Source organism: Hypomesus nipponensis, chromosome 16, assembly GCF_054491055.1.
Source record: "Hypomesus nipponensis isolate SF chromosome 16, ASM5449105v1, whole genome shotgun sequence".
Lineage (NCBI taxonomy): Eukaryota > Metazoa > Chordata > Actinopteri > Osmeriformes > Osmeridae > Hypomesus > Hypomesus nipponensis.
In genome coordinates this window covers 5,757,638-5,774,094 of record NC_140376.1, presented here as the reverse complement: position 1 = coordinate 5,774,094, position 16,457 = coordinate 5,757,638, and the positions used below count along the sequence as shown (strand labels likewise).

Sequence of the window (16,457 nt, the reverse complement as noted above, 5' to 3'; positions counted from 1 at the left end):
CTTCAACAAAGGTGGCTGAATATGAAGCACTTCGTCTCAACAATCTAAAGTTTCTCACGTACACTTTACATTGCAATGGTACGTGCAAATGTGCATCTTCACATCCTTTCTATACCCAGAAAAGTTCTACTTATGCATAAACGTGATTGCTGTACACGAGCGTAAATGTGTGATGTCTATCTCCTGCTTACAAGGATTTACAGTCTGATTCCGATCTAGTCTGTGTTGCCAGCAAGGCACGTCACTGGTGATAATGCGGATATCTCGCTGCAAATCGCCATAAACTTGGCATTGGAATAAAGCTGTTGTATGCGTAGCCCATATTTCCGGTGTTGTCTGATACAAGGATATTGTTGTGATCTCACGGAGAGATATATTGTGTCGTAATGTGGTTACAGTTCTTCTGCAGGATAAACGTGTGCTTGCACTGAAATGCATTGTTGAAAGCTCATACAGTACGTGATATGACGTGATTTTTGTCCAATAAAAAAGATGCTGTGCTTCAAATCCCGGAATTTAGTCCAATCAGAACCTAGCGCTTGCCATCGCAATGGCGATTTGAAGACCGGTAGGTTGGTCAAATACCGATAGCAAGTTAGATTCTCTTCGAGAGGTTCTATGCGGAGCAACGTAAGAAAACAGTAGTCACTTCTCCACTGAACTTACTCCACGGTGTGTGTGTTCAAGTTCACGGATAGACGCTCTTTCGGACTAGCTTTTATTGAGGGTGCGGTGTGTGGTTTGTCAGTACTCATGATGAATATGATTGGAGCCTGGCTTGAATAATAAATCGTGTATAAATACAAGAAACACATGTTCAACACATGTGTCAACACACTGACAAAAACGATGCTCTAGTTATGCGCTGGTCTATGTGCTCTAAGCCATGTATTTAACAGGGTATGACGATATGTATGTGTTTTGGACAGCGTTTTGCAATGAGCTTGTTCAGTAGGCTACCTTTATAGCTGTGAATCATAAATAAATAAAAATACGGTTAGTTAAGTATTATTTAGGAGAACAGTCAAGCATGGATTGGGTTGTGTCAGTGTGTGTGTGCGTGTGTGTGTGTGTGTTGACTGGTCAGAGGCTATACAGCAGACTGGTCCCTCGCCGACGTTTCCCTTGCCAATTTCTAGAGGGCGCAAAAAAGACTTATTCTGTTGGCCAAAAGTTTATCAGTGAAACAGTACGATTAAAGCCAACTGATCATATATTCATGGGCTTGCTGATCATGTTAAATAATGGCATGGCAAAAGCACTTGTTCCTTTCTCACACGCGCACACAATAATAACATAATATTGAACACCCTGGTTGAAAGCTGTTGTGTTGTCTCATCTAGACTCTGGTTTGTAACACGATCGTAATTTCTAACATTGGAAGGTAATGATGAAGTAGTGTTGAATGAATTTTGAGGAATTTCATTGTCTCGGTGGAAAATATAATTATCACAGAATACATGAATATAAGCCCTTACCTTGTGGGTTGTCAAGTTTTTTTGCAAGAGACCCCACCTCATAACGCACCACTTTGCTTTGTATTTGCGTTGATAAGCCATCACATTATAGTCCACTAGTTATCTGCATTGTCTCACAATTCTCAGTGCTGCAGCAGTTTTGATATGGGAGGTTAACTTGAGAAAACCCATCAGGGTCATTTGATTACAGGTGGGAATGATGGTGAAGTAAAGCTCATGGCTTACTTGGTGGCTTCGAGGTTGGAGGGTTATGTGGTCTGGCTTACATTATATAATTTAGACTACAGTGCGATTGGGTATGATTGGTATGACGTTTATATGATATACTTGTGTGTGTGTGTGTGTGTGTGTGTGTGTGTGTGTGTGGGGGGGGGGGGGGGGTATGGTTTCGTGGACTTGAATTGATAAGGACTCGCTGGTCTGATCGTTGCCCCATATCAATTCAGTACCATTGTCATGACAATACATTTAGAATTCATTACAGTAGGCTAATAGTCATGAAATATTTTTCTGTTAAACACACGCAGGTCGGTCTTTTGTTTGTGACTTGCATACTCTGCTATTATGCGAGAAATGTGATCGTTTGCTTGAATTTGAATACTGTAATATATTACGCTATAAACGTTTCTGCACATAACTTCAAAGCCTGCATGTGAGCGAATGATATCCTATTTGGGACTTGGGTGTCAATATTGACTTTCCTTGTTAATGACATTTACATGCTGTATTTGCATAGTTCATGAATTTAAAAGTTAGGGTAAGCATATGTTCATTCAGGGCGGTAGCACAGTCTGTCTACCCATCTAATGATTGCTGTCGTCCTAGTAGCCTGTCCTTCGATCTCTCGTTCCTCGCTGTAGGCCTGAATCCTCTTATTAGCGTTTTTAAACGTTAAAACATGATATCTTCAGTTTTGGTTTTACATTATACGCGAGCTTTGTGTTGATTTGAAGCGAATGTCTTTCTTTGAAGCCTGTGCGTTTGGAAAGCTCTTGCCGAACCAAATGGCTACAAGTTGAAAATTATAGCTAAAATAAAGATAATTTATGCAGTTGTGAGTATTCCACAGCGTCGGTATTTATACTTTTTCAAAAGCGTGGATACTTTTAATGCAAGGCTGCGAGAAGAGCCGTACTGAGTTCGTCCTCCGGGCATAGTGGATAAAAGTGAACTATTGCTGTGTGGAACTCGGTGGAGGCGGTTGTGGTCTGCTCTCCGCTGTGTTCAGGACGGACGCAAAACGGATTCACATTATCTCCTGCTTGAGATAAATTACTAAACGGAAACCAGCTGCCGGCTTTAGCAACGAGCAATTATTTTGGGTATTCAGGAATATCACTGGACACCTTCATTATCTACCGCACCCTCCTCGTTCGTAAATCCGACAGACTCATTTCGGAGTTCGCTGCACGGCGAAGCTGCACCGCCACATGCCTTTAACGCTCTGGGTTGTTGCAAGCCTCGTCTCTCCGAGAGCGCAGTAAATGAAAGATCCCTGACCGAGTCCACATGAACGACGGTCTGACAATCAGATATTTTTTGTAATGCCATAATTCAAGATTAGCCGATTTGGACCCGGTCTGCGATCTCTTGTTTTTTTTTTCTTCTTGTTTTTCTTCTTTTCAGTTTTCCTGTGATTTTTTATCTCTCCGCTAGAGCCGGGCTGCCGCGGGACTTTTCTTTTGTTGAATATGCCTCTCATGAAAGTTATGAGTTCTCCGAGGAAGGGACTGCTCTACGGCTTTAACTGCGCTGTACAGTAGATGTGTGTGGAGAGTGCAAGCAGTGTAACTCGAGGCGGGGTTAAAGTTCAGCTCTATGGGGCCGTGAAGCGTTGGTTGCAGTTCGCAGAGTTGGAAATGTGAAAGCAAGAAGCAGAGGCTTTATTTTTCCCTCTCTCTCCCTTCTCTCTGTCTCTTCTTTTTTTCTTTCACACACACGGACACAGCCATCACGCACACACGGGGACACACGGGCACCCACCCACACACACACACTCACACACACACACCATCACACATAAACACGCAGACTCTCGTTACAGTAATCCAAACACACATACACACACCTTCCCAATTCAAGATACAACAGATATGTATTCTCCGCTATGCCTAACGCAGGTAAGTGAGCTTCATGTTCTTTTTACTGTTGCAGTTATTTTTCCATTTTCAGCGCTCAGGCATGCAGGGCAAACCGACTCACGTTGCTTAAGACAAGTAACTTTGTGTGCGTTAAGCATTCCTGGTTTGTCAGAGCAATGTGAACTAACTAGCACATGGCGGATGGCGCCCACCTTCTATGTATGTACACATTTATACATGCACGTCTATTTCTGTTGTCATATTTTGGCAAGTGTCGGAGACCGTTCTCTACAGGATTATTTTGTATCCGTTTCCGTTCAGAAATGATATTAGCCTGCCCCACAGTCGAAATTACATGTGCTTGGTGTTGTCGAGGGCGCCTTGCCATAAATTTGCTATGAATGAATGCACACAACGTTTTAGCCCTGGCAAGTAGTTTGTAGTGGTCCACCTATAGAATAGTAAATGTGTGTAACCTGGAGCAATTCGAACTTTGTATCGATTATTTTCCTTCCACAAGCGCCACCTGACTTGACCAATGTGTTGGCTAAAGTTTGGAATAAGAATAACATATGCTTATTATATTTATTCACAACTGCAATATTCAAATTCTTTTCAAATCTGGCTGTGTATTCTTGGCTACAACTGCATTTCTTTGCAAGTTCTTGGCTGTAACGCGTCCTTGACACTGAACTTCGCCGTGAGCCTATAAACGGGGAAAGTCATGACTTTATCCCCCGCATTAAGTGGTATATCATAATTATTGCTGTTTATGATTGTTAACGTTAAATGTCTTAGTCTGGTAGACTGACATACTTTGATTTCGCATAACTTCAACTTATTTTCAGAACTAGGCTTTTTAAGATCAATACAGGATATATGCTTTATAGAAGTTTTATCAGGCTAGTTCCTAGAAAGTTTATTAATCCTTGTATAGCTGTAAATAGCACTCGCAACATTATATATTTTATATTTTTTTACAAAAGTTCGAGATGTCCATGCTACTTCAATATCGAACTGTGGCTTTCCTGGATCTGAGGCTTGGCTCGTTAATGCTTTCCCAGACCGAAACTTAAAGCTTAACTAAAATAGATGAAATGTTATATATTCAATTGTTATTTGTTGCTTTGCTTGAATTGAACACACCCATTCCTCAAAGTTCACAATAGGATAAACGACAATAGGATAAATGTCAGATTTTCAGGATAAGTCTAGTTCCGCGTGTCAGGAATGTGCAGGAACTGTATATTCCATACTCATACAGTCCAGAGGTTAGGTGAGGTGACAGACCAGTCGACCTAAATGAACATTTAGTTGAGCTGCTGATTAAAATAATCGGCGAGCCACTGATTTACTTGTGCTATCGATGTTCTTTATTAGCTACATGTAAATACAATTTACGGATAAAAAAAATATTTAAACTGCAATCTTGTTCCTTTACCAAATTATACTTGGCTGAAGGTTAACACTTTTTAATGGACATCTTATTGGATGTGCTTGCTTTAGGTACACGTTATCTTGCACAATAGGAGAAAGGGCAGTTGAGCTTTAGAGATATGGGCTTCATGTAGTTCAGTACCATTTGCCTGCACTCAAATCAATCAAATCACCCATATTAGTAGAGTTGAGATTTAAATATATTGAACACATAAGCAATTAAGTTAATTTATATTAAGTATTTTTTCGTATTCCACACCTTTCTGATTTTGTCAATGGAAGTGCATAACCAAAATGCATTTTCTGATTTGTCCATTTTAAAATAGATCAATATTTTAAATGTCAGGTCTTTCATTATCCAAGTGCCCTGGATGGTTTTAGGATTTTTGAAAAGTGCATCAATACTTTTATACATATTGGATTCATTTGCATTTTGGGCCTGTTTTGGGTGTATCAGGATGCTATTGTAATCAATTAGCTTTCATTGACTATATTCAATCAGTTAGAAATATTGGATGTTTTTTAGTTAACAATGTAAAAGGTTTCTGAAAAGTAAATGTTTGGAATTAAAGCTAACAAGGGTTTAATTTAATTGATTTAAAATAATTTTCCACACCAGCTATAACTGAAACAAATGAACAATGTACGATACGAACATTTGCTCAAATCGTTGCAATTGTATGAATAACAATTTAATAAACGTACATTCCTCTTTGTGCCCTGTTGGTCATAGAAACAAATGTTGTTGCGTTAGGAAGGGAAACACTTCTTCAGTTCATTTGAGTTGGCACTGCTTTTTTTTTTTTTAAAGCCCCACATGCCCTTAACAAGAATACCAGGGTGTTTAAATCTCCGGAAACTTAGCAGGAGCGGAGATATTCCTCTTTTGTAATTGCACCTGAATACGATTAGTAACAGTTCCTCCGCTGTGTTGGAGTCGCAGCCCACCTTCCACGGGGCTCGGTGTGCATTAAGTGGAGAAAACAAGCCAGGCCAACACTCTTGTAATTGTCTCTGTGTTGTGGTGTGGGTAAGCGTGGGTGTCAATAGACAAGGATTACCATCATTGGTATTCTAAATTACAGTTATCCATGAGTTGTTGTTACAGGGGCTGTTATTTCCAGCCATTAGATCTGTCACCATAGTGTACAGTGGAACCTATAAGCTAGAAGTTTTCTTTCGACATGCTTTTTGAAGTGAAAAGACTATATCCACAAACTGAGATGATGTGTGGAATGAATGGGAAATCATCCTAGGTGAACTTGAAATTTCAACGTCTGCTGTGATCCAATTTTTTTTTGTAGAAAACCCAAATGCATACTCCCTACGTTAGTATTTATTGAAATATATTTTAAAATGGATGACATAGATGATGTGTGTGTGTATGCGCGTCTGTGTTTGCATAGATCCATTACTAAAAGTAGCAGAAAGGATATTTGTAACAAAAACAAACAAAAAAAATTGCCTTGAGACATTGGAATTGTATACTACACACAAAAACCACAAGTAACAAAACATTTACAGCCATGAAGAGTAATGTTTCACAATGAATCATCTGAAGTTACTGTTGTCGCTGTGGGCAGTTGTGAAAATCGATCTTTTATATTTCGGGTGAAATTATACTGAGACTTGTTATACATGCTGTATGCATATATATATATATATATATATATATATATATATATAGAGAGAGAGAGAGAGAGAGAGAGAGAGAGAGAGAGAGAGATACATATAGAGAGATATAGAGAGATATATCTAAAAGTGTGTATCTGTATGTGCGTGTTGCCTCTTTGTGTTATATATAAATTTGACAGTCAGCATACCATCCCTGTCAGGTATTTACACGTATCACGATGTGTGTAAACCTCTTTGATCTATGAATAGTGAAGTATTGGATAGCTTAGGTGGCAAGATGGTCCTAAGGTTGAAGCCAAGGGCCTCCTTCCTCTCCAAACAGCCCTCTATTCACTGCGTCAAGGCCCTCCCCTCCGTCACGGCGTCTGTGAAGTGACAGGGGTGTCATAACCATGTCCATCTTTTTCAGGGATTGTTTGGCATTGTTTAGCTCCAATCTATTCAACTTGCATTAACTCGCACGTTGGCGTAGCAACGTTGATAATCAATCCATTGTGGCTCGGCGTGGCAACGATTGTCTCATGAAAAGATCTCACGTTTATCACAAGACACGTATTCATATAACATTTATATTGTCGTTGTCAAAACCTTTCTGTCTGCTGACGGTCAGAATGAGTCTGGAATCCGTTTTTTTTTTAAATTGTTCTTCTTTTCCCTCCAAATGCCGCCAGGCGTTGTTGAAATGTGGTGGCTGGCTTGTGTTTGTCAGGTGGCAAATGCTCATGCTGCCCCAGTAGCCTTGATGCTAGCGGGCATGCTCTGCTCCTGCCAGCGAGGACAGACAGTGAGCATAAACCAGGGCTCAGAGAGAGAGAGAGAGAGAGAGAGACTAGGATAGAAACAGGTGTAACCAACTCAAACTAGGTCTGACCCACACGACATGCCTTCAAACCACATTTTTGCCTTAAAACCCCGGGGTAGCCGTCCCCAACAAAGGACGGGAAAAAAAGGACAAAATAAACCTCATGGACAGTTTGGATCTCATCGTGCACTTGTGTGCATGTGTGCACGTATGTTTGGATAGTGAACAGTTAAAAATAGACGTAAAGCGGCGCTGCTTGGTTGTTGCTGCTTCGCCGTGGTCCTGGCAGACCCCCACAGACTCACATTCTTGCCAAAGAGCCAAGACACGGCCTAGACAGGCCTTATTTCACACAGCTCTGCACAGCCCAGAAACACGGGTGTGCTAGCGGGCTCTCTCTCTCCCCGCTTATACAACAACCCATATTGCTGCACGTCAAATTTGATGACCATTATTAGGGAATAGATATTCATATTTCGCCTGAGAAGAAATCATTTAGGAATTTATGAGAATTTTACAGACGTGATCCCTCTGTCGTTCATCTTGCCTTTGTCTAACTTTATTTCTCCCAATGTCATTTTATGAAGTGGAAGTGATCTACAACCCGTGAAATAAGGGTGTTTTCTTAGAGTTCAAGGGATCAAGGGATTTCTTTAGAGTTCCTGGGATTTCATTTAACGTGCTTTTGCTGTGACATTGTGCCACCAAACACTAACAACACTCCTCCACCTCTTCCCCCTTCTTCTGCCTTCCTCAGGATGAATTCCATCCTTTCATCGAAGCCCTGCTGCCCCACGTGCGCGCGTTCGCCTACACATGGTTCAACCTGCAGGCCCGCAAGAGAAAATACTTCAAGAAGCACGAGAAGCGCATGTCCAAGGAAGAGGAGCGCGCCGTCAAGGACGAGTTGCTCAGCGAGAAGCCAGAGGTCAAGCAGAAGTGGGCGTCGAGGCTCCTGGCCAAGCTCCGCAAGGACATCCGGCCCGAGTTTCGGGAGGATTTTGTGCTCACCGTAACCGGGAAGAAGCCGCCGTGCTGCGTGCTCTCCAACCCCGACCAGAAGGGCAAGATGAGAAGGATCGACTGCCTGCGTCAGGCGGACAAAGTCTGGCGGTTGGACCTGGTCATGGTGATTTTATTCAAAGGTATTCCCCTCGAAAGTACTGACGGCGAAAGGCTGGTCAAATCTCCGCAGTGCTCTAACCCTGGGCTGTGCGTGCAGCCTCACCACATTGGAGTTTCAGTAAAGGAGCTCGACCTATACTTGGCCTACTTTGTGCATGCAGGTAAGTCCAATTTATGTTTTTTTTGTTGTTGCTTTGCCTTCTCTTTCTGAACCCAACACCTTCTTTTAAGACTGTGACGCAGCCTACGCGAACATGTTGGAGCACACTCCACATGGTTGCGTGAAACGGAGTGTGTAATAATTCTACTCAGTTGATTCCAAACAAAAACACTTGGATGGGGTCCAAAGATCAAATCTTTATCTGTCAGGGAAGGCCAATGTTCTGCGTGTTGTTGACAACCAAAATATACCCTGTCAGGTTGACATCGAGGAACTCCCATTCTAAAAGTAGGCCTATTCACCCCCCAAAAACATGTGAACCTCAAACAAACTTTTAGTAAAGTACCCGTGCACTTGCATATTTGTTTATTGCTACTGAAGGACGTCAATTCACCTTGCCCTCACTAAACCCAGACACAACTTTGTACTGCGTGCTCTTTTTGTATGCAGACACAAATGTTATCTGTAGCAGACACCCATAATTTCATCAGTGGTCAATAAAGCAGTAGTCTGGGAAAGGGAGACAGCTCTGCCAAATTTCTCTCACTGGCTGCCCTCTCCTTGTTTAAGACGGGACAGATTCTGCGAAAAGTTGGCACACCATAACGACACAGTCAGTTGCTTCGAAAAACACAATTATCTCTGTCACAATTTGTCAGCAAGTTTTTCTATTTCTTAACACAGGATGTTGAAAATATTTTTTTATGTTCGTTAGAGAGTAAAGGCAGATATACGGTAAGCATTTGGAAGTGACATCAAACTGCATAATTTGTTTTAATTTTTTTTATACAAGTTTTTCCTGAACTCAAAAGTAGTACACTCAATGCATCAGTTCCATAACTACTGGATGAAAATAAATATGTAGAATGTAATAAGATAAAAGTATTATTCACAAACTTCACATTTACATAATGCATTTTGCTTTAAGAATAGACATGTTTTATGACTAACAAAGTCACATGTCTTTTGACATTATTCCACACAGTAAAAACAATTAAGATACTTAACACAACCTGTTTTACCATGCCTGCCTCAGAAAACCTGTCCCCCAGCAGAGTGTAGTGAAAATAAGTGTAGAGAAACTGTTAATTGGCGAGCGGCAGCGGAGGATTCTTCGTGACAGAAACACAAACACTCGCTTTCACTGGCAAGCTCTGGAAACATCTCCATTTCAGCAGGCTAACTGAGCACCTTAATTACAATCATTTCCTTCCCTTAACAGACGCTTGAAAAAAAACCTCTGCTGAATTCGGCAGAACGCTCTCCTTCTCTCCTCGAATCATTATATAAAAAAGAAAAAGAAAAACGTGGGGACATTTTGCGAGTGTTTGTTCTGACGTCAGGAGGATCAGCGAATGGGCTTGAGCTTGCAGTTGTGCGGGCAGTGATTTCTACCCAATACCTATAATGTATGGAATACAGGCTTAGTTAACTTGTTGGAGCCGTGGGGTGCTTGTTTTGTCTGGCTGGGAAGGGAGCTCTTTATGCAACCGTGGTACTGAGAGAGGGTAAAGCACACTAGACATTTTCAGTTGTCGAGATAATCTTAAGTCACTTTTTTACCCCCTTTTTTTCTCAGGAACACATGCTAGTTTTGAGTGGAATTTGTCGAGGCCCATTGTCACAAAAAATGTTATCCCCACCCTTCCCCGAATCCAGAGATTTGATGTTCAGTAAGCCTATTCATGAGTGCTTTGCTTCCGATGACCAAAGTAAGGTTTCATTTTTTTTTTCTCTTTTTTTTTTTTTTGTCTCCTTGTTTTTTTCTGGTCGCAATTGTGAATGAGGTGTTAGGGAGCGAGCAAGCGGGAAGAGAAAGGAGTGGGGTACCCACAAAGCACGCCTGTTGTAGAGTTAAGCCTGCAGTGTCCTCCCTCCCTCCCTCTTTCTCACCCCCTCCTCCCCCTCTCTCTCTCTCTCCTCTCCCTCTCTCTCACCTCCTCCTCTCCCTCTCTCTCACCCCCTCTCTCTCCTCTCCCTCTCTCTCACCCCCTCCTCCCCCTCTCTCTCTCCTCTCCCTCTCTCTCACGCCCTCCTCCCCCTCTCTCTCCTCTCCCTCTCTCTCACCCCCTCCCTCTCCTCTCCTTTTCTCTCACCCCCTCCCTCTCCTCTGCCTCTCCCTCTCCCCCTTGTCCCGTAGGATCGTGTTTCTGTCTCAGTCTTATTTAAAGCAGCAGAGCATTTCTGGAGCTGCTTGATTAAAAGCCATGTGAAGGCAGCCTGACCTCATGTATGGATGCTGAAGCTGGGTTTTTTGAGGCCAGCTGAAGTCAGTAATTAAATTCATCCCCCAGTCTCTCGCCAGGGCAGGGAGGGTGGGAGCAGAACTGGACCTTGATTCATCCATGCAAACACCACCACATCACCCAGCCACGTCATTCAGGAAATAAGACCCAATTCCAAACCAGTTGGCCTCCACTGTTGATTTATATTCCCCTCCAGTTCTGTGTTAAATCTACCAACAACTTTTTTTGAGTGTGTTTGCCGTCTTCTCATCGAAGTAAGCCCCTCCTCTGGAACAATGTAGTCATGTGTTCATTTGTGCCTACGTCAAGTTTGGGGCCTGTGTGTGTGTGTGTGTGGTGGAGCACCAGATCTGGTCATCAGTCTTTAAACCAGCGTTGTTCCCCCCATCACGAGTTTGCCTTGCGTGCCATCTTTAGGAACAATGTGGGGTCAAAGATCAGGCCCCCTTTTGACTCCACAAGCAGGCGGCGCGGTCAGGGCTAATTTACGACCCCAGTCGTCGACTAGGGAACGGGTGTTGCTATCACCGGATCACTCAACACGTGGGAGAGGTCGGGGCTTAAGATGTTAGGGTCTTGACCTTATTTTCGTGACATTTGACCTCCTAGATAAACATCCTCTCTCATGAACAGCATGGATGGATTCTCCTGGCTTTGAAGGGAAGCACAGCCACCTTGTTAAGGAGAATCCTCTGGTTAAAAAAGAGCCTGTTTCAAATTATTTAAAGCAGATTGACAACTGTTTTCGCATGAACTAGAATGACAGTTTGGTTTCTTTATCTTGATGTGGAAAGGTTTTGACGTTTTTTTTGCACTGTCTGACTTTCTGTATCGATCATTTTAAAGTGGTTTGGTGATTGCGATTTTGGTAGTTATCACCACTACAAAGGTGTTTCATTTAAAGATGGGATCTTTTATTTAAAGATGTATTCATTGTGCGCTCCATCCACAATCATTGGGATCATCACAAATACAATAAAAAAGACAGTATAACGATGACATGGCAAAAGCTAGACAATTTGAATTTTCACAAGGGAGTTTCCCTAGTAAATGCACTGATGGCTGCATCTAGTCAGCAAACTGCTCCCTCACATCATATTTCACAAATCCGAGAGGACTGGAAGCTAACGGAAATCTGTCCAGTGGATGATGTGTCGCTGTCCCGAATGTAATAACTAAAGCGGGGCTACACCCTCCCTCCCCAGCCCCAGGGCCTTCGGAGAGCAACACCTTGATTTCCACGTCGAGATAACGAGCACTTAAACCCCTAAATGTGTTTGCACTCCTGACGATGAGGCTTGATGATCACATGAGCGTGGCGCGTTTCCGAACTCCTCGTGGGTTTGAATATCGAGGACACATCTCAGGGTTGCCTCCGGTCATACTCCTGTCTTGATAACCAGGCCACACCACCTGCCAGACTGACCCCGGGGTCACGGCTGACAGGAGGCCATCGCTAAGATTCTTGGTCGAGCGTCCGGGACACACCTGACAGCCCGCGCGAATAAGCAGGCAAACACGGGTATTAGGAGCTGTCGTCAGATGTTGTGGTGAACCCTTCCTCTTGAGGACGGCGTCTTGTTGTGGTGTGGGAAATACTTTGCGGGCGAGTCAGAAAGGCCTGGAAAACCGTGTCAGGGAAGGTCAGGAGGATGAACGTTCTGGTAGAATGAGGATGTTCTACGGCTTCAACGTAGGCGTTTACTCGCTCCATATCTGTGCAATACAATTGAAGGATATCACCGCCTTCTCCAGATATCCCAGCACTTATGGTGTGGAGCTGCAGCATGCCGACATGTTCCATGGCCGCCTCAAGATATTTATGTCACTCTTACCTTATATGAGCTGCTGGTCAGATGAACAAACAGTTTAGCGTGTGTTGAATGCTCGTAAAGACGCTTGACCTATTTCCCCCCTCCCTCTCTGAGCTCTTAAAGAGATTTGTGCTGTGTCGCTCCTAACTAGTGAGCTTTGACGATCCATCCTCAAGGCACAGTAACTTTTAACTTCTGATATAAGAGTGAATCCATTTTGTTTTACTGTCCTGTGGAACAGGAAGCTGGGAACTCGCCTGGATAATTTGCTCAACCTCAACAGGTTGGGGGTAAAAGTGTTTTTGGAAAGGACTGGGCCTTAGACAGAGCACACACACACACACAGCTGCTGTCTGGCAGCTAGGGAGACTGCTAGCGACTGTAAACTGAGGGGCAGAGAAAAAGAGTGAAAGACACAGGCCTTTTCCTTTGTGAACGGCGCAAACACAAAGATGGCGGTTAGCGGCGCGTAGCCCAGGGGGTTTCAGGGTAACACAATCTGCCGGGACGGATGAGCCGACTTTTGGCTCTTCTCACATTACAGCCGTTTTAGATTTCCCCCTTCTCTTCCACAGGCACAGAAATAACAATAATTTGCAGCTATTTAAGGCGATTGTGGGATAAACCACAGCCTTTGTTGTGGTTACCACAGTACACATTGTGGTTTGGGACCCCCCCCCCCCCCCTCCTACACTCAACCTTGTTTTAGGCCCCCCCCTCCCGAAATCCCACCAACCACCCAACTGCCAGGGCTATGACTACAACAATGATTGTGTCACCACATTCACTTTCAAGAGTACAGAAACACGCACAACCACACACACACGCACACACACACTGTACCATTCATTGTAAATGAGGTTGAGGCCCATTCATAAAAATGCTTTCATTGCCAAGCAGTTTGATATCAACAATGTGCAGTAGCAAGTTAGTGTGGCCAAAGCACTCATGACCTACTGCAGAAATCCCCAATCTGGCACAGCTCTGCCGCCAAAGGCCGAACTTGCCCGGGATCTGGCGATGTCACATAATACGCAGGCTTTTTAAATATCGCCGGACTGTGACCTCTCGCTGAACCATTTCTATGGTGTCTTTATCGGATTTTGTAAAGCAGATCAAAATTCAGATGGTGAAACATTGTAAGATGGTTGTGGGACAGTGTGGTACTGTTCTCTATGTGTGGACTATCTCCTGTAAACCTGATTGTGCAGCAAATTTCAGGTAATCCGGTTAAAGTACATTGTCAACTGCTGAGCTCTCCCTCGAATCCAGACAGAAATTCCTATTTGGAACATATTTGCTTTCTCCAGAAGGGGATTTAAGGCTTCAGTGATCGCACAAATAAACAAAAACTCAAATGGATGGAATACCCTTTGTGGTGTAAATACATGAGGAAAAACACAACATTTTGAAACGTTTTCAGTTTTTGTGATAAAAAAAAAAAATTATTATCTGTTTTTGCCATTTTCTTTTTAATTCTAAACAATTATTTCCTTGTACCATACAATCTCAATGAGATTGCTGTATGCTGTGGGGGCTAGCAGTATGTTGTGGGGGCTACCTGTTTGTGGATGTGGCTAGCTGTGTGTTGTGGGTGGCTAGCTGTGTACTGGCACTGCACATGGGGGGACGTTGGGCCTCATTAACCCTCCATTAATACTCCTGTCCACTCAGGAAGTCCCCAGCAGGAAGGAGATGCTTACGCGACTTCTGCTCTGACTCCACCCAAACCTCGTAACTTCTCCAAAGTTCTAAATGCCTTTCGTAACGATCGTAACACAAATGGCCCACGCTCTGTCTGTCCATAGGGGAGAGACGACAAGTGTAATTCTGTCGTTACCCGTTCGTTTACATTACATGCTATTGGATGACGAGGACGACATACGGGATGCCCCGTTACTTGCACGGTGTTGAGTGTATCCGAGTCGGTGTCGGTCTCACCGGCTCCAGAGGGATTCAGAGTGCACAGAGCTGGAAGGATCAAGAGCACAGGCACCCCTCGGGGTCTAACATGGGCCCTAGACATCTCTACCCGTCTCACAACTGCAGCTTTGGCTAACTTCTGAGAATGGTCTCTTTGTGCCCACACGCCATTCAACAAGCGTCCCATTGTCTTAGCTCCCTGCTAGCTGCAGCGCTAGTCAGTGCTCAGTCTTTATTGTGCGCACTTTGATTGTATTAGGACTTGATGAGGACTTTATTTGAATGGTGGGCAGACAGCTCATGTGCTGTGCTGTCCGGACCGGGGGAAACTGTGCTAATCATCTAATTACTGACAGGAATTCTTTTCCCCTGTTTTTTTCTTTCATTTTTTTTTTTCTTTCATTTTTTTCAACCCACCCTGTGCACACGGGATGAACCAGGGTGAAGAGAGAGAGAGAGAGAGAGAGAGAGAGAGAGAGAGAGAGAGAGAGAGAGAGAGAGAGAGAGAGAGAGAGAGAGAGAGAGAGAGAGAGAGAGAGAGAGAGAGAGAGAGAGAGAGAGAGAGAGAGAGAGAGAGAGAGAGAGAGAGAGAGAGAGAGAGAGAGAGAGAGAGAGAGAGAGAGAGGTAGAAACAACCCATTCTTCTCTCTGCCACTCCTAGAACATTCCACTTGTCTCTCTGTTCACTGATGTACCATGCCACATGATAGTGTGTCGGCGGTGTGCGAGCACATCTCAAAGCAGGCGCACGCACGCATGCATGCTCGCTCATGCACACACCGACACACACACACACACACACACACACTCTCTCACTTACAAAGACACTGATACACTCTAGAGAACTGTGGTTTGGAGGACGTGAAGAACCAAATAAGACAAAGCAGATGGGGACTGGACAGTGTGTGCTCTGATCTCCCGGTCTTTAAATGTCATCTCCTCCGTTGTCTTCGTGGGGAGCTGCAGGAATGTCTGGCCCGCCGACGGTGATTTGTGCCAGTCCGTAGTAAAGGAGACTAACTGTTAAACGAGGGTAGGGGAGGATCTTAGCAACTGAGATCCCCCCCCCCTCCCCCCCCCACTCAGGGCCCCCTCACTCCAGCCCCCTTGCCCCCACGGTACCATGCCAGTGTCGCGGAGGCGGGCCAACTCAAAATGGAGTCGGTCCAGGCACCTGGGCCAGGCCTCTGGCCAGCCAGCCTGTGTGAAGCCTCAGTCCCCGGCAGGCTACCGTTCAGTGTTCCTTGATACGTTCGTTTCCCCGTCATTTTGTTTTTTCGAACATCGTATCGGCTATCGTTCCTTTAGCGGACAGATAGGATCAGGTTGCTACCTGACTTCTCCTTGAGGAGATTTGTATTTGGGTGTAGTCTAGGCAGTTAGCTATAACTGAAGAGAGTGATAGGACGTCAATATGTCTGTCTGCCTGCCTGTCGGACTGTCAGCCTACCTGCCTGCCTGTCTGCCAGCCTGCCTGCCTGCCTGCCTGTCGGTCTGTCTGTCTATCTACTTGTCTGTCTTGCAGCTACAAGGGCTATTGTGTGTTTTCTTGAAAGGTTGAGCTGTATGCCAAGACTTGAGCCCCCCCCCCCACATCCCCTCAACTCCCCCCCCCACACCCCCCACCCCTCCCCTTAAACCAACCCCCCCCCCCCCCCCCCCCCAAAACCCTGTGATCTACACGGACCACCATTGTGTGGTGAAGCCAATTGGGGCGGCATGTAAAAAGAGGGAGCCGACATAAAACAGGACAGCT

The 16,457-nt window shown here is 44.2% G+C and overlaps 1 protein-coding gene across 1 annotated transcript in view; it reads left to right on the top strand.

Annotated features, from left to right (window-relative positions):
• Window positions 1–3,736: 3,736 nt before the first annotated feature.
• Window positions 3,737–16,457, top strand: part of nfia (nuclear factor I/A) — a 106,818-nt gene continuing 94,097 nt past the window's right edge. Inside the window, exons 1-2 of the mRNA XM_084675874.1 lie at window positions 3,737–3,778; window positions 8,191–8,719. Of these exons, the coding sequence (XP_084532000.1) occupies window positions 3,761–3,778; window positions 8,191–8,719 (547 nt within the window). The 5' untranslated portion in view covers window positions 3,737–3,760. The remainder of the gene's footprint in view (window positions 3,779–8,190; window positions 8,720–16,457) is intronic.